The sequence below is a fragment of the Phyllostomus hastatus genome, unplaced genomic scaffold, assembly GCF_019186645.2.
Source record: "Phyllostomus hastatus isolate PE091 unplaced genomic scaffold, TTU_PhHast_1.1 phas_contig_196, whole genome shotgun sequence".
NCBI lineage: Eukaryota > Metazoa > Chordata > Mammalia > Chiroptera > Phyllostomidae > Phyllostomus > Phyllostomus hastatus.
In genome coordinates this window covers 30,949,077-30,967,300 of record NW_025333709.1, presented here as the reverse complement: position 1 = coordinate 30,967,300, position 18,224 = coordinate 30,949,077, and the positions used below count along the sequence as shown (strand labels likewise).

Below are 18,224 nucleotides of genomic sequence, written 5' to 3'. Positions count from 1 at the left end.
TGAAAGGCTCCAGAGGTGCTTGAGACTGGCCTGGGACTGGGACAGGTAGGAAGGCCCTGCACGGCTGCGGAGGCAGCTCGCTCCTGCCCTGCAGGAAGCCCGGCTCCATGCTCGGGGCTGGGGCGGCAGGAGGTCAGCTGCTTTCTCTGCCGCCCCTTCCGGACCCCAGGTCCGACTTCAGTGCAGCTTGGGCCCTGAGCTGCAGGAGGTAGAGGCCCCTCTCTGGGAGCTTTCCTGGTCCTTTGCCTCCATTTGCAGGGCCCACCCCTCAAGGGTCTTCCTTGCCTCCAAAAGAAGCCAGGAAGATGAGGAGAAGGGTGAAAACACACCCTTCTCCTCCATGCCATGGGCCCATCGGCAACCCTCGCTGGACTTCATCCCATCTCTGAAGCAGGCACGGCTCACCCACACACTAATCCACGCTGCCTCCACAAAAAAATGCAGAAAAGTGATAGATAAGAGGCCTCATTTAGCGGGAGCTTATATTTCAGGCGTAGCGATGCTGGCTCGGTTCAATGGAGATTTACAACAACAGGTGCAGTGGAACCTTAGACTGCGGCCCAGGGTGATTTTTGTGTGTGTTGGAGGTGGGGGGGAGCGGGGGTCTCATTTGATCTGTCTGCTACTAGAAGAAAAATAAACACCATTTGTTCTTCGGTTCTTTTCAGAAACAAAAGGGATGAAAGAAACTTTAGGTCAATAAGCTTCTCTTTTGTTCTTTCCTTTTTCTCAAATAGATCAGAAAATGAGTCCATATTAACAGCCTCCTAGCCTTTCCCAAAAATATAGATAAAAAGACGTGACTGTCCCTGCATGCTTACAGATCTCAGGAGGACAAGCCCACTGCTGCCGGGGCTCTAGGAGCATGATGGGAAGGAAGAGGCTGTTAGACTCTTAAAAACTCCTGCGAATGGGAGTGAGAACGGGAGGCAGAGGAGGGCCGGGCAGTGATTTGAAAGGCTTTTAAGTGGGCTGTGATTGGGACTTCTGATTCCATTCTTTCCTACAAATGGACAATCAGTGTCGCACAGGTTTGTGTAATTGGCAGATAAGCCAGAACTTGAATGATTTATTCATTGTTACTTGGATAAGAAAGCATTTTCCAGTGACATATTACAGGCAGAAATGACGCATATTATTCCCACACTCTCAATATTATTGGCATTCCTCAAACCAAGTATAACCTTATCTCTTAAAAATCCTTCATGGGCCATGGACCTTTGGTACTATTTTTAAAACCTGCAACAAGACCTAGACTAAGATTCAGACCGGAGCAGAAACAGTGCACCTTGATGTGGTCTTTCACAGCTTCCTTCTTTGCTGGCACCTCCAGGAAGCCTTCCAGGTGATCTTCTTGGGGCTGGGTTGGGGAGGCAGCTCTGGGCTCCTGCTGCAGCTCACCCCGCCCCCTCCCCAACACACACACATCTCCTCACTGGGCAACTGGGATGGCGGGGTGCAGAAAGTTAGGGGGTGCAGGGCTGGTTGCAGGTAGTGGCCCACCAGGCACACTTCCCGCAGGACAGGTGGCATCAGCATCTAGCAGGTGCTGGACGGACTAGCCCTGGAAGGAGCATCTGGGCTTCATTCCCACCTCTCTGAAATGCCGGACTACTCATTGGTTCTGAAACTCTGCACCAGGGGAACACCGTCCACCACTACAAGTCCTGTGATGGCAGTCTTTTTGCAAGTCAAAGGAAAATAATGTAAGCAGATCAAATTTTCCCCACTCTCAGTTTACATCCATTCCATGTTTTCTTATCTTTGTTGCTGCTTCAGCTTTTGTAGCACCCCAAAAAGAACAAGCAAGAAGCAAGCAAACATTAATATTTAAAACTGCCAGCTGTGCTTACCTCACGGCCACGCTTGGTGATGCCCTTCCATGCGTTCAATATAGGCTTGTTTTCCCCAGTTCGGAAAATGAGAGCAAATGCGGTCTTTTGTCACAGTGTCCTAGGACGTGCAGCACGGTTCCCAGGTGCTCTGCCACCTGGCAGCTTCTGAAAACAACCAGATGCAGGTAATCGCTCAAGTCAGCTCTGAGAGCTCGTCCAGCAAACCACACCGAGCCACTCCGAACCACCAGAAATGTCAACACACTTTCAAAGGGGACAATGGTATAAATGGCACATTTGTAATTCAATAGAATTAATGCAACAGAATAAAAACAGCCTGTTAGGAAGCACTGGAAGACACACTGGGTCTGGGAGTGTGCTCGTCTGTGATGACTGTCCAGGGCCCGTGTGCCGCCCTCCTCCTCGGGGACACGAACAGCAGGTTGTGGGCGTGAGCTCTGGCGTCGGTGGCTGTGTGGGCATTTCCCCCACCAGGCTTCATTCCTGGAAAGGGGGGCCCAAAGCCGAAATGATGTGAGAAAGATCTCATTTCCCCATGGTAATAGCCCAATAATAGGATATTATAAAACCAATCACAAATAGATGCCTTAAACATGGGATTTCAGTTATTCTGAATGCTGAACTCCAAGATCTTGTGTAAGATGATTTAGACTGATTTCATAGGATAACCTAATAATCAACACAGGCAATTGTATTATTTATTGTGATACAGTGTCAATGTCACAACCGTTTTTACCAAGTCCTTGGTGCCTCCTGTATTTAACCACATAAAAGGGTAAGATAAAGGAACTATGTTCGCATAGTTAGAGTACTTAGAAAAGCTACTTTGGAGAGAAATGTTTGGAAATATTTGGGGCTGTTTCCTAGTTTCTGCGATGATCCAGGATTGTCTTGTTTTCATCCTCCTTGGTGCTTCCTGAAGCGGCGCAGAGGTCAGGTTCAAGTGGCCACTGGTTCCATGGCCTGCACCCTGCCTCCTGCTTCCTGGGCCTCACTGCCTCCTCGGTCTTGCACCCTGCCATTAAAAATGCAAGTTCCAAAGCATTTTTCTGACAGTTTCCCTTCCTTCGGGCTTCCCCATGCATCTGCTCACAAAGAGCCTCAGGGCTTGGGCCAGGACTCTGGGCAGTCGCATCCTCTCGTGGCCTCGCATGTCTCCCCACCGCCGCCGCACGTCCCAAACCTGCCTAATCATAACAGGTTTCAGCTGTCCTCTCGTCCTCTTTTCCACTGTTTTTAGAGAGCTGAATTCGCTGGAGGCTGAAAAAGTAGTGTGACTGGTTTCTGTTTCATTACATTTTTTAAGATGATAGCTGATACATTTAAAAGAGGGTATGAAATAGATGTGTTTATGCAGCAAAAATATATCATAAACACCTACGAACCTACCACCCAATCCCACAGGGTGGCTCACCCGCCCACCCCCACCCAGAGGTAACCCCGTTACTGAAGTTTGTATTTATCATTCTTCCTATTTAAAACAGTTTTATCTCATATCTATGCATATGTAAACCTTGTAGAGTTTAGTTTTGCTTGTTAAATTAAAAAAAACAAAACAGAATTTATGCAGCCAATTGAGGTTGCTCTTCCAAAGAAGCCTTTTTGGGAGGTGATCCACTTACGCAGGCAGGCTGCAATTGCTCAAAACCATCTGGGAGCTCTTTGTTTGAAATTTCCTGCAGAGATAGTTTATCTGCTCGAGAATCAGTGCCGTTGCTTTAGAGCCTGCTGGTCTGATTCAACTCTTTTTCCTACCACCCCTCATTTCCCCCGTTCACTTGTTCAAGGATTAGTCAGCAGCCGCCTTCCGTGAGCCGGGCCCTGGGCTGGAGGTCAGCAGTGAACCAGGGAGAGCCTCTGTTCCCGCGAGCGTATTGCCATCCCTCCTCTGCTCTTCTCCTTGTTGTCTGAGCAATAACTCTAGGCCATAGGCTAGAACATTCCAAGATACTGAGTAGGAGTCGGTGAACTAAGGGGTCACGCAATCAGTGTGTGCTGGGAGCCTGAGGGGAGACTGATGGAGGGACTTCAGGAAGGCATCAGCCTCTGGGGGCCGGCTCGGAGCCTTCGGCCTCACCTGGATTTCACTGGCTGATCTCCTTTGCTAGGCCACCTTCACTGACACACTCATCCAAGTCTGTGTCATTACTGCCACACCCGGCGAGGAGCCCCTGCCACGTGGAATTGACCCGTGTAAGATCTGGCGTCCGATAACTGAGACTTGATTTTTTTATATGAGAGAGCCTTAAGAGTCACACTGCATAATAGTCATAGTCAATAGTCAAAAGGGAATACAGTCAGTGATGTTCCAATAACTTTGTGTGGTGCCAGATGGGTACAGGATCTATCGGGACGACACTTAGTGAGGTACGTAATGTCTGATCACTGGGGTGTGCACCTGAAACTAGTATGATAATCTACATCAACTGTAATTGCAAAATTGAAAAAAAAACAGCTTTTTAAAAAAAGTCACACTAGGCAATTAAACAACAGAAACCCGACACAGATACAATTGCCTGTGTTGTAAAGATGGAACCCCAAATATATGTGTATATTTATTTATATATGCTATAATAAATGTGAGTTTTTTATATATTATTATATATTGTGTTCTCAACCAGCCTCCACAGGCCCCGCTCATTAGAATACCTGGCATTTCACAATCCCCCTGTGGAGCAGACCAGAACCGGAACTCTGAGCCCCCGCCGCTCAGAAGCACTCTCTGTGTGCGTGGGCATGGCTGCTCCCCTTCGGGGTGGGCTGTGTGATGGCCGGGACTCCGCTGGGTTTGTTTCCAAACCTGCGTGTGCCCCTTGCACTTAAGTTGCGAACCTTAATTGAATGTTCTCACGCACTGATGAAATATGGACTCCAAAGAAAATGGTTTCAGTGGAAACCAAATGGAATGCTTTCGAAAGACTCAGTAAAGCCCTTTATAAATGCTTTTGAATTAGGTGTGTGAAGGTGATGGTAAAAGATTATAGGGGGAAAAACATGTTAAATGTAGAAGAAGTATGCTCTCAGATTGTGCTACAGGTGTCTTTAGCATCTCGCTCCACTTTCAATGAAGTACAATGGGAAATTCTACACGATACATACAGTTTAAAATAAAGAATGCTCATCAGCACACAATACTCAAAAGATCTTGGCCTTTCCTCAAAAAATTAGAGAAAATAACAGGCATTTATGTTTTCATTTTAAATGACATTTTATGTATCTACCCGTGTGTGCACGACACCCATTTTCATGGTCCCCGATGTTACATGCCTGTGCTCACCTCTCGGCCCCCGCGTGTTGGGAGAAGGGGGTTTCTGCCGCCGTCTGGCTTACGCACTGACCGCCACGGCCCTACGCACGAGTGGTTTACACAGTCGGCCTCCCTGAGCATCTCAGATGTGACGACACTCGCTGAGACGCATCTGGTTTTCCACTTTGCTTGGTTTTGCTTATATTTACCAGACATTTACTGAGAACTACGAGAAAAGACTCCATCTTTAAAACAATGGTTTGAAAAGAGAGAAAAGGCGATGTCAGGCAGCTGGATGGATGAGGGAGGTCATGACCTCCCGGCGCCCTGCCCTTTCTGGCCCAGGCGCACTCCCAGGCTGACCTTTTCTCTCACCACCCCCAAGCCCGTGGAGGTGGGCCCCCTGCCTCCAGGGGCTTGCTGGGAGGCAGGAAGGCAGGTTGCACACTGGAAAGCGGGCCTGGTGGTTTCAACCTGTGGGCCGGTACGGGGACGAGGAGGCCAGCCTCAGGTGTCTGGGGTCCGGATGGGAAAGGACCTCTTGACCAGACTCAAATATTTTTTGATCCTAGTTCTTGGCGGTCAGCTGGGAGGGACCTTGAGGACTGTGAGGGGAGTACTCTCTCTTAGTAGAGACATATTTCAGATCCTATTTTAGCTATGTTCTTCAGCTTTATCCGGCCACAGAAGTGGCATGCTGTATGTTTGACCGGCTTAAGTGCTTGTGTGTGTGTGTGCACGCGTGTGTTGGGAGGCCTTGGATGAGGACTACATTAGCTCCACTCCAGACGAAGGCCTTGGACACAGCAGCCTCCTAATACAAGATGCTTTATTTTCCTTAATACCTAAGGAATAAAACCAAACTTGTGGAGCCAGACTGAGTAAGAAGCACAGCTTCATTGCAGCCATCCCAGGAGGATCATTAAGCTATTCAGCCTTCTCTCCATTTCACCTTCATTGTTGCTGAAAGTGTGGGTCCCTGCAGTGTGCAAAACCATGGAAACCACTGTTCTCGCTCCGCCGAGTGAAGGGGCTTCAGTAAGTGGAGACGGGTGGGAGGGGAGCTGGGAGAGGGTAGGTGCGGACACTGGAGCCCTGCTTCGTCCCTCTGAGGGGTAACCGGACCGCCGTCCTAGCGATGCCCAGGCCCTGCAGAGAAAGAAATTGCGGGGGCATGAGTCATCCCCTGTTTCAGGAGAACACAGGGGTGCCCTAGGGATTGGGGGGCCTCCGTTATCGAGAAGCAGGCAACTGAAGCACGCAGATCGTGCGCGACTGAAGGCTAGGATCACCTTCTGGTTTATTATCTATTTAACCAAGTGAGTTAAATGAGAATTGACTGGAATTGTACACTTCAGGGTTCCCTTACAAAACACTGTTATCTCATAAGCTGGTTTAATGGAGCAGGCTGTCAGGGGCTTATTAGAAGTAACTGAATCCAGCACCTTACAGGGACCCAAAGGAGAGTGTGCGGCCAAGCCCAGGAGGCCTCACGCCCTGTGTGGCCGGGAGAGACGGGCCTGGGGTCTGGCTGCAAACCGCACTGTTCATGCCCGCCGCCAGCAGCAGGCCCGGGAGAGCAGACGCTCTCCTTGGGAGCGTCTTCCCAAGGAGAAGGCGCTCCGTTTTAAAGGCATGTCTTCAATATTGAGAGTGAATTAAGTGTTTTGTTGATCTTTTATGTATGTGGTCTTAGCACATGTGAAGGAAAGCAGTTGGTGAACAGAACCAACTCAAGTTAGGCTGTGAGGGTTTGAACCTTAGCTTTTCTCCTTACTAGTGGAGTTACTTTGTGTTATTTAACTTCTCTATGGCTCAGTTTCCCCATCTACAAAATGGGAATGATAACAGCACTTACCTTACAGCATTGTTGTGGAGATTAAGTGAGCTAATAAGTATAAACTTCTTCAAATAGTGCCTAACCTAAGTGAGCGTTCAGTGATTACAGCTATCACTGTTTTCACAGAAAAGAATTCACTGCATTTCACAGCTTTTCCGCCCACCTCCTCTCTTAGCTATTAGTGGCAGCATGAGTTTGGAATGAGCTGCGTTCACAGAGGAGATTCCGAATGAGGGAAAGCAGAGCATAGGGAGCAGCTCACGTCTGCGACCTGAGGGATGTTTTGAACCCTGACCTTGCTAAGGACAGTGATGTGATCTTGCACAAGTCATTTGTCTTCTCCAATCCACATCTCTAAAGTGAGTCTGTGTGCCACTTTCATTGCAGGGTTTGGTAAATGAATCTAAATCCTGCTTTGCGTGAAGACTGAGATAATAATGAGAATGCCGAGAGACTGATACAGATGGCACGGTGTCCCGGAAACATGTGCACTGCAAAACTCTGGCTTCGAGGATACCAGACCCGCTGCAAGGGCTGATGGTCTGGGCGGAAGTCGCCCTCGTGCAGTTGGTCATTGGCTGTCTTTCAGGAACGTTTTCCTTTATTGGCAAATTTAGGAGTTCTTATTTTTCTTCCAACAGTTTCTTTGACAGCCTTGTTTTTCCCTTAGGTTCATTTGAGCTCCTTTACCAGTAACCTGTAAACAGTCTCGTCAAACAGCCTGCACTGCAGGTGACCTAACTCTTGGCAATTACTTAGCCTTTGCTTAATTCCGATGTATAATCCACAATTTCCATGTGCAATCTATAATTTTCAGTAATTGATAATCCAGCAGATGATTCTATTCCACTAGTGGATGAACATCGTATTTACTTCCAAAAAATTTGAAATAGACCATATGAAAACCTGAAGTGGTATTTCTGTTCTCTAGAAAACTAATCACTTTAAAATTTAAAAACATAGCCTGTTGGCTGTGTTGTGTTCTAGAGGAATTGAAACACTGTGCGTGGTGTCAGAACTAGTAATGCTTTCATACCTTTGTTATTTGAAGGAGCAGCGCACTCAGACATGATTGATATATTATGTTAAATGGTTTAGCCTGAGAGTTTACGGAGAGAAGCCACACGACAGAGCGAGCAGCTGGAACCTTCCCATGTTTCTTCTGGTTGACTGTTGACTGACACGCGAGCTGACGAGTCTCAGCTAGAGCTGTGACACCAAGGGCAAGCATGGTGTGTTGTCAGTAGGTGCTCTGTACTTGTGGGTCTCATTCATCTTGGTTATGAACCTCTTTAAGAGGCCGGAAGAAGTTTTGGACGTGCTTCTGAAAAATGACACATTTTTTTTTCTTTTCACACAGCTTGGCCTAGGATTCTGGGGAGTTCACGTAAACGTCCTGAATCCCCTCCATTGACGCCCCCGCCCCGCCCCACTGTCGCTCCCTGAATGCAGGGAGGCTTCCTCTCCCTGGGCTCGACCAGGCTCTGATTATCTTCAGTGGCAATGAGCTGGACATTTCTGGAAACCAGGAGAAAGAGACTAGTCAGAGGCGTTTTATGATACAATAAAAAACACATCTCCTGGTCTTTGTCCCAGCTCTGACCACACAGCTCTTAAAGCCCTCGGAATGTCTGCAGTGAGGAGCGTGTCGTGTGTGCTAATGGGATCACTGGTGATCGGGACCCTCGACAGCTTCAGGGTGGGGGCTGCCTGGTCACCCGGAAACCAAGACGTGTTCAGAAAATTAGATCTTTCGGCCCCACCCCCAACCTCCAGGGAAAGGAGGTTGAGCTAATCACCGATGGCCAACGATTTGATCAATCGTGCCAATGTCATGAAACCTCCATAATAACCTCTAAACAATAGGGTTCAGGGAGCTTCTGGGTTGATGAACACACTGAGGTTCTGGGAAGGTGGCGCAGCTGAAGAGGGCGTGAACACACACCCCCACCCCACCCCACAATTTGCCCTGTGCATCTCTTTCCTTGGGCTGTTCCTGAGTTGTAACTTTGTAATAAACCCAGGGCAGTAACAAAAGGGCTCTCCTGAGTCCTGTGAGCTGGTTAGCAGGTTCTCAAACCTGAGGAAGGGGTCATGATCCGATGGCCTTGGGAGCTCCAGTGTCCCAAGACGAGGCTTTGGGTGCAGGTACTGCATTTGGAAAGATATCCCAGGAAGCAGTCAGGTAGTAGGGAAGCGAGACAGGAAAGGAAGGAAAGAAGGCCAAAAGGGGGGCCTTAGTGAGTGAGTTAAAGTCGTGGGCACCTGAGGCTCAGTCCTGCCCGGCCCCTCAGAAAAGCTGTAGAGACCACAGTTCAGAAGCATTCTCCCGGGGGATGAGAACGCCGGGTGGTTCGTGAGAGTGCTGCCTCCCCAGCCTGCTCCACCGAGACACCCAGCCTGCTCCTCCAACTGGAGAAAGCCCTCAGACAGAGAAAGGGACACAGAGACAAAGAGCCAGAGAAACAGAGAGACACACACACACACAGCAGGTACCTAAGGTACAAAGCAGCTAGAGGACCCAGGGTACAAAGCACCCACACCAGCGGTGACACCCAGAGTGACAGAACAGATGCGTGGATGGTATCTGCTGACAGGAGTGTTTCTTAATGCCCCTCCCTAAAATGCGGAAAACAGCAGCTCCTCTCTTGTGAGTGATGTGAGGATTAATGAGTTAATGCAGTATTGCAGAGTCAGAAATACCCATCTTGATTGAATCTTTCTGTTTTTTTTTTAACTTCTGACTTACCCACAATCATCTCTCTTCTGAATGAACTTCTAACAAGATAGAGAATAAATTCATCTATTATAAGTTTCTAAAAGAAAGAGAATCGCTGCTGAGAACAGTCTTCTTATTTGGCCCCCTTTGCATTGGATCAGCTTTGGATGGCTGCCTTTGGAAATACGCCGTATGTTTAGGTCCACGTGGGAAAGTGGCCCATCCCTGCGAGTTCTGTTATTAGAGGGCTCTGTAGTCTTTCTCCATCTTGCTGTTTTATTTTACGGAAACTGGCAGGGAATTCAAGTGAGAGAGGGTCATCACAGCACCCTCCTGTATTTTCCTGTGTCTCCTCGTATTTTTCTCAGAGCTGTGTCCTGAAGACAGTGGATCCTGGGGAGCATTCTCTCTGGGAAGCTTCCTCTGTGGAAAGCATCTGCAGTCTGGGGATCAAAGCCAGTGGCTGAGGTCCCAGGCAACTCTGAGTTCTGTTCTGTCAAAGGCATTTATACTCAATATGTTTCATTGCTCATGGATGGTTGAAACAGCCCACTTAGTGAACTGCCAGGGGGAAATAGGGTTAAAAAAAAAAAAACCCCAACTGTGTTACATCAAGCTCAAGCTGTCATGATTAAAACCTCATTTAAAGATTTGGTCACCCAAGAAAATGTCTCTGCATTGTTTCAGGCTGTGACTCTTCAACTAACCTGACATTTCACCTCGCCAAAGTCACCGTGGACGAACTCTTCGCTTCGCTCCGGGATGTTGCTGGTGCTCGGAATCTCCTGAAACAGTTTAAGTCTGTGTATGTTCCTGCAGACCATACCCACCAGGCAAGTACATGTGTTTTAAAAACAATCATTTCCTCTGTGTTTCATTTTTAGGATTCAGAAACTACAAAAAAAATTTATTTCCATTTTAACCTCTCTAAAATGAGGGATTTGTCCTAGATGAACTCCAAGTCCCTTTCCAGTTCAGAGTTCTGGGTTCCCTGAGTCTGAAAGCCTGGCCATTCCTTCGTACGTCAGGCTGGGTGTAGCAGGTGAGCGCCAGCGTGGGACGGCCGCACTTTTCACTGTGGCCCTGTCTCAGACTTAGCGCATAACCTGAGGAAAGCCCCTCACTTCCTTGCCCCCAGTTACCACAGGTGTCCCTGGAGAGGTGGCCTTAGGCGATTCCCAAGTTTCTGGATCTAAGCAGTCCCTAACATTTTGGACAATTAGAATAATAAAATCTCCTCATAGTACTGTGGCAATGAAAAAAAAATGTGATAGCAAAAGCATTTGTTATTCAAAATGCCCCCGCTGCTCTCTAAGAAGGAGCAGGTATTTGACTAGTGAGTAGGAAGATGGTGTGAGAATCCCTGAATAAAGGAGTAATTGCTCTGTGAACACTCAGCAGGGAGGGACTGTAGAGAGACCCAAAGGGAAGCCCAAGGAGTGAAGAAAGACCGGAGCCAGCCGTCGGGGCTGGGCCGTCTCTGTCGGAGGCGGGAGGAAGTGCAACTCAGGTTCCTGGTGGCCAAAATGCGCTGTCAAGGAAGAGCAGATGTTTCCGATGGAAGAGATCATTAGGTTTTGCTGTGGGGTGTGGGAAGGAACCTTCTCCTCCACCTCCCCGTGAAACCTTCAGTAAAATCCACAGTGGCACAGTGAGGGGTTCAGCTTCAGGGGGCTGCCTTGTTAAGGCAGGCACATTGGCCAGAGCCAAGGCTGCCCCCCACAGCGTAGCAAAACCCAGACGTTCCTCCCGTGCAGCCATGGAGGAGCCAGTGCTTGAAGAGCACTCCTGCATTCAGTTTTCCTTTGGTCTCTCTCATGACAAATAAGCGAGCTGTCATTATCCCAAGATCTAGGAAGGCCCAGTGACCTGCCACAGGCACGCAGATGACAAGGGCCAGGTGCCAGGCCTTTGCAGCCAGTGTGAGGTCCCCTCCCCTGCCGCACCGTGGTCCTCCTGGAGGCTGCAGAGGCACTGACTGGTGGTGCCGGCGGGCATCTGAAGTCACCAACCGGGACATGAAAGACCTCGGAAACCAGCGCTAGACTTAGAAACACAAATTCCCATCCTTTATTTGGTGATCTAAAAACACGCCTACCACAAATACAGATAAAGTCACTCTGATGATTAATTACATGTAGTTTTGCTATTAAAAAAATAGCAATCCTACATAGTATAGTATGGACGAGTTCTATAAGACATGAGAGAACTGGTCATATATGATGAAATTTATTCCAGAGAACGTCAAGAAGTCGCTGCTATCGTTAGCAAAGGGAAAACAAACCGCTAAATTAATGAGGTCTTTTCACTGATATGATCATCACGGTGATTTGTTTGGCCGACTTCACATAGATATGTGTTAGCTGTAAATCCCAGGCACGATGAGGGCGATGATGAGTTTCTTAGACGTTGTCTGCCTGCTGCCCATGGTGTCGGTCCTCCAGACCTCAGATCCCGGCCCTGTGGCCGTGGCCTCTGGCGAAGGGGCGTCCGCCTTGCCGCACATGCCCTGAGTGCCCGTGAGCGGGATGTGGGGACAAGGGGGAGGGGAGCAGTGTGTGTGCATGTGTTTCAAGGGGATTAAATGAATAATGACATAGACACGCAGTGAAATGCTGTGCAACCATTCAGATGGTCGGGATAGATCTGACTGTTCTGAGCAGACACTGTATTCGAGCGCATGTCTCAGGCTTTGCTTCTTGGGGAGTTCTAACTACAACAGAGGTGCATGATCCAGTAGGTGGAAAACATGCATGGTTCTATAAAGCACTATTCTATTTTGGTTAAAAAATAATGATAAAAAGTATATTGGTATGTATATTGAATTAGTCTTAACGTTTTGGGAAAAAAATGTATAACCATAACCTTGTGGAGGATGGGGAGATCGGATGGACACGAGGGCCTCTGGCTTCTTGCTCTCTATTCACACATACGGAGAAGAACATTTCGCTGGAATTATGGGTAGATTTTACCTGTTCTGGTTTTTCAGTATTTTTCAAATTTAAAGAAGTTTTAATCACAGATCTAAGCCCTGTAAGGACAGAGATTTTGGTGTGGTTTGCTCGCTGCGACATCCTCAGTGATGAGACTGGCATCTTACATGTAGTAGATGCTTCATAAATATTTGCTGGGTGCACCCTGTATGCATTACATATATCTTTATTACATGTCAGAGGGTTTGATGGGACATAAAGTGGGTGTAATCAGAAAAGGACACGTGTCCAGACCCAAATCAGAGTCCAGTTGTGTCTAGTTTTGGCTTTAGGTCTTGGCTGGGCAAATTTCTATCTGTTTCTCCTCCCAATCCCATCCTCAGTCCTGTGGCTCCAGGAAGAATGTGTGCTTTCTGCCTATTTCCATGCTGTTTCCACACAGAAGCTAGTTGAGCAGCTGGATCCCCAGAACGCCTGGGAAAGCGCTAGACCTGGTCTGGCCCCGGGTTGCTGTCCCAGCGCAGAGCAGTGCTGCAGACCTGTGCTGCAGACCTGTGCTGCAGACCTGTGCTCTCCCCCATGGATCTCAGGGTGCGGCCCTGCCCCCAGCCTCCATGCACACCTGCTGCCTCTCAGAGCCACTCCTCTTTCCTTTGTTTGCTCTAAAGCCACTTCTTGTTGAAACTCCGTCCTTGAGCCCTTTAGGAAAATGTGTCCATCACAGCTCAGATGCAGAAAGCAGACATCACTCTTATCGTTTTAAGGAGACTGTAATTTCACACAAAAGATTAAGTACATATAAAATCTCTGGAAGTGCCGGAGGAGTGTGATCTAGACTAGGCTTCCAGAAATGAGTCCAGAGCATCAACACAGGCCTTGCCCTCCAGGGGAACCAGCACCTGTGCCACAGTCAGGAGAGTGGGTGATGGGGACCTAGAGGCTGCCCCAGAAGCTCTCGACTGGAAGAACACACAACCAAAGCTGGAGACAGCATCTGAGTTTGCTCACCATGGTATCCACAGAGCCCAGCTCAATGCTTGCCACCTTGTGGGTGCGCGGGTAGGTGGAGGGATGAATACTGGACTGTGAGTCTTATCTAGAATAGCATTTCTATGTTCTTAATTTTTAGGGAAAGGGAGGTTAACACAAAGGTTAACAGAACAGTCTTTAGACCCCAAGCTTTTGGGTTCATAGCCAGTCTTTGCCCCCTACTAGCTCTGTTACCTTCAGCAAGTTACGTCACCTCTCTGTGCCAAGTTCCTGCTCTGTAAGAAGGGGCTAATAATGGTAGCTTCCTTGTACAGATGCTGTAAGGATTAGGTGACTTCATGCATATAAAACTCTCGGACAGGAGCTGACATTACAGCATTTGCTGTAAAGGACAAAATTGTAGTAAAGGATAAAACAGGCCTTCTCTTCATTGTCTTTTGTCGCATTTTGTCCTTTCTTTTGGGAAGGAGATGGGCTACACAGAAGGGGTGCCGTCCTCAAGCTGGCTGTCCTGTTGGTGTCTGTGTGTGGTAAGGGCTGACTGCTGACACCAGTGTGTTTGAAAAGGTCCTGCTTGTTCATAGACTCTGATGACCAAGAGAAACCTAAGCCCCAGTTTTGCCATTGCAGCAACTCTTCTCATGCTTTCATCTCTTGTTGCAACTGTTCCAGCTTCACGGGAGCTTTAACCTCCTTCCCAAACGCCACAGTGTTTGATGTGCTGCAGTCCCTCGGCAGTGGCGGCAGCAGGAGGATATTAGGCAGATGTCTCAGGGCCAGGAGCTTATGAGCCCTTGCAGAAAAAAATACTGTGTGGTTCTTGCATGTCTGCTCCTTGCTTTGGCAGAGGTCTGCAAGTGCTGTGCTGTGCTGGACAAAACTTTCCACAGATGCCTACTGTCTTGTGTGCCTCTGGCGTGTTAAACAAGAGCACTTAGAACCAGCAGTACCCAAGGAGGCTTGATTCATCTTGTGTCTGGTGAAATATGGCTCTCTGAACCGTCTGGAGGCCCAGTCTCTGTCAGCAGTCCCCAGCCCTGGCCACCAGCTGCTCTTTTCCAAGTGCTAAACTCTGTTCTTCCTCCTGATTTCATCTACCTAACCCCAGACCGGCTAGCGCTCACTTGGAAAGGATCCGTGTGAGACAGGACTACACTGGGGTCTTGGAAACTTGGATCTGTCCTTTAGTCTGCTTCTAAATGCCTTTGTAAACTTACGCAAATTAGGTAATAGCTTTGGACTTTGGTTTCCTCCTATTGAAGTTGAAGGGACTACACTCCAAATTTTTAAAGTAGACTTCCAGTCAAGATGGAGGCATAGGTAGACACGTTTCACCTCATTGCACAACCATAAGAAGGAACGCAACTACCTTAAAAATGAAAAACACCCAGAACTACCACGAAATCACCCAGAACTATATAAAAATCTGACAACCAAGGCTACATTAAAGAAGCTACATTCATCCAGATGGGTAGGAGGGGCAGAAATGGGGGGTCGGGGCGGAGAGGATTCGGGGTGGCGGCTGCAAGCCAGGGTGGCGTGGCAGCGAGGTGGCGGCTGCCAGACCAGGCAGCCCTACGTTCAGGTGTGGTGGATAAAAATCAGGGGGACACCTTGTGAGCAAGCAAGCCCAGCCCGGGCCAGACCGCACAGCCCAGGGCTTCAGCATGGGGAAAATAAAGCTGCATAACCTCTGGCTGTAAAACCAGTGGGGGCTGGGGTGGCAGGAGACACTCCTGGTATATACGCAAACCCACCCTGGGAACCGCAACCAGGACAGCAGCTGAAGGGGTGCCAGTCACATATGGGAGGTGGGGGAAGTGACTGGAAACAAGGTGAGGGCCAGGCAATCCCCCAGAAGTCAGCCAGCAGTGGCATTGTCCCCTCTTTAATCCTGTCCCCACAAATGGAGCCTTGGTTGCCCTGCCCTGGTGAATACACGAGGCTCCACCCTGTATGATTTAATAGGTGCACTAAAATGGAATTGAAGCCATTCTACCCAGTACACAGACACAGGGAGGCTGCCCAAATCAGGAGACAAAGAAACATGTCCCAAACGAAGGAACAGGACAGAACCCCAGAAAAACAATTAAGCGATACGGAGACAGCCAACCTATCAGACACAGAGTTCAAAACACTGGTGGTCAGAATGCTCAAAGATCTCATTGAACACAGCAAAAGCCCAAGGGGATTCAAATCAATGATTTGGAACATAAGGAAGAAATAAACATTCAACTAGAACAAAACAAAGAAACAAAAATTCAAATAAAATGAGGAGAGTTTAAGAAGATGCTGACACATCTCCACATCCAAATCATAGGGATGCCAGAAGGAGAAGAGGAAGAGCAAGAAATTGAAAACTCATTTGAAAAAATAATTAAAAGAAAACTTCCCTAATTTGGCAAAGGAAATAGACGTACAAGGCCAGGAAGCACAGAGAGTCCCAAACAAATTGGACTCAAAAAGGTCCACACCAAGACACATCATAATTAAAATGCAAAAGGTTAAAGATAAGGAGAGAATCTTAAAAGCAGCAAGAGAAAAGCAGAGAGTTACCTACAAAGGAATGTCCATAAGAATACAGCAGATTTCTCAAAAGAAAGTTTGCAGGCAAGAAGGGGCTGGAAAAAAGTATTCACAGTCATGAAAGACAAGGACCTACATCCAAGATTACTCTGTCCAGCAAAGCTCTCGTTTAGAATGGGAGGGCAGATAAAGTGCTTCCCAGGGAAGGTAAAGCCAGAGGAGTTCATCATCTCTAAGCCCTTAGTATGTGAAATGTAAAAGGGACTTATTTAGGAAAAAGAAGAAGATCAAAACTATGAACATTAAAATGACAACAAACTCACAACCATCAACAACTGAATCTAAAAAACAAAAACAAAAGCAAACTAAGCAAACAACTAGGACAGGAATAGAATGATTGATATGGAGATCACATGAGGGTTATCAGCTGGGAGGTAGAAGGGGGAGAATGGGGGAAAGGTACAAGGATTTATAAACATAATTGGTAGACAAAAATAGACAGGGAGAGGTTAAGAACAGTACAGACAATGGGGAAGCCAAAGAACTTAAACGCACAACCCATGGACATGAACTAAGCAGGGGCAGGACAGAGGGTGGTGTCACTGGAGGGAATGGGGGAACTGGGCAGAGATGGGCAAAGGGAGAAAATTGAGACAACTGTAATAGAATAATCAATAAAATACACTTTAAAAATTGTTAAGTAATCTAGTGTGAAGGATAAATTGATGGAGGAATAGATAGATGCATGAACACATAGACAAATAAACCATTTTTTTAATCTGTAGAGCAAACTATTTTCTTTTAGAGATGAAAGGAGAAAAAATCTCTTAGTATAGCAGAAAATAAAACTAAGTAAACCGTGGAAGAGTCAAAGCCATGAGCAGTTTTGAACAGATGTTTTTCTGTGCAGTCTCAGATTGAAACAAATGAATGTTCTCTCTACAAGCCTAGTTTTCTGGAGAAGTTGGTTGTTCAGAGTCAGTTTTGCAGAAAAGGGAGAAGCCTTTTTGGGAGCAGGACTGAGAGAATCCCTAGCTGCACCCACACCAACCAGCAAAGCCAAGGTCAGCAGCCTTGATTGACGGGACATGGTTGTGGCAACAACTCAGGTTTTCCTGGAAACCGATACCCTGGGCCATCTTGAAAGTACACTGAATTCAAGGAGATGTTGGAGTTAAACTAGTTCCTCCAAATCATCTCTGACTTATGTGTACTGTCAGAAACTGCTGCTGTGCTCAGTACTTTTCCTCAAGAGCTAGAATCAGGTCAATAAAAAAGTCTTCTAGACCTAGTTGCACATTATCTCCACCACAAGAGAGTAGCCAGGGACGTAGACATACGCATTTTATATGGGTATTTTTAAAAGCCCAGTTCATTCTGGAAGAGATAATGGCCACTTTAAGAAAAAAAAAAGTGAGAGTTTCTAGTATAAGATCCATTCTTGAAACTGTAACAATTTCACATGTGATACCCATCGGGGGTCTCTCTGGCCTCCAGCACACTGTCAGGCAGCCGTGGGAGGCAGTCACACAGGGTCATGCGTTATAAAGATCATACATTATGATTTTCATGGCCCTGGGCAGCTTTGCCTCTGTGGTCCCCTTCCTCTGTAAAAATAAAAAAATATATTAAAAAGTGTATTATACAATTGCATTGGTGTAGAGGCAAATATATAAATACTATTATATGTCAAAACATTTTCTTTGCCTTAAAAGTTTATCTCTTTTTTCTGATTTTAAAAGAAATTAATACATGTTCATGGGTCCCTAGAAGTCTCATGGGTCGTAGGCAGGCACTGTGTGTTCTATGCCTAATGAGTAAGCCACCACTGGGTCACAGCCCCCACCTGGCACCCGTCTGCCCGGGGCAGGAGCACACTCGGGAAGCAGCAGTCCTTGTGACCACCGGTGAAGCAGCCCACATCGCTATCCAGAAGCTATTCAGTTTGGTCCTGAGGTGACAGTTCAGGAGGGCGGGAACTAGACTCACGTGGTGGGGGATGGGTGTGGGGTCGGGGATGGCACTTCCTTGGCTTAAATAACTTCATATCCTATATGAGTCAGTTTCTCTGGAATGACTCCACAGACACAGCTTCCAGGGTTCTCCCAGGGCA

The 18,224-nt window shown here is 47.5% G+C and overlaps 1 protein-coding gene across 1 annotated transcript in view; it reads left to right on the top strand.

Annotated features, from left to right (window-relative positions):
• The window catches only part of SCFD2 (sec1 family domain containing 2), a 318,097-nt gene that overhangs the window by 265,917 nt on the left and 33,956 nt on the right, over positions 1–18,224 (top strand). The window contains exon 6 of the mRNA XM_045834437.1: positions 10,350–10,495. Coding sequence (XP_045690393.1) covers positions 10,350–10,495 — 146 coding nt within the window. The remainder of the gene's footprint in view (positions 1–10,349; positions 10,496–18,224) is intronic.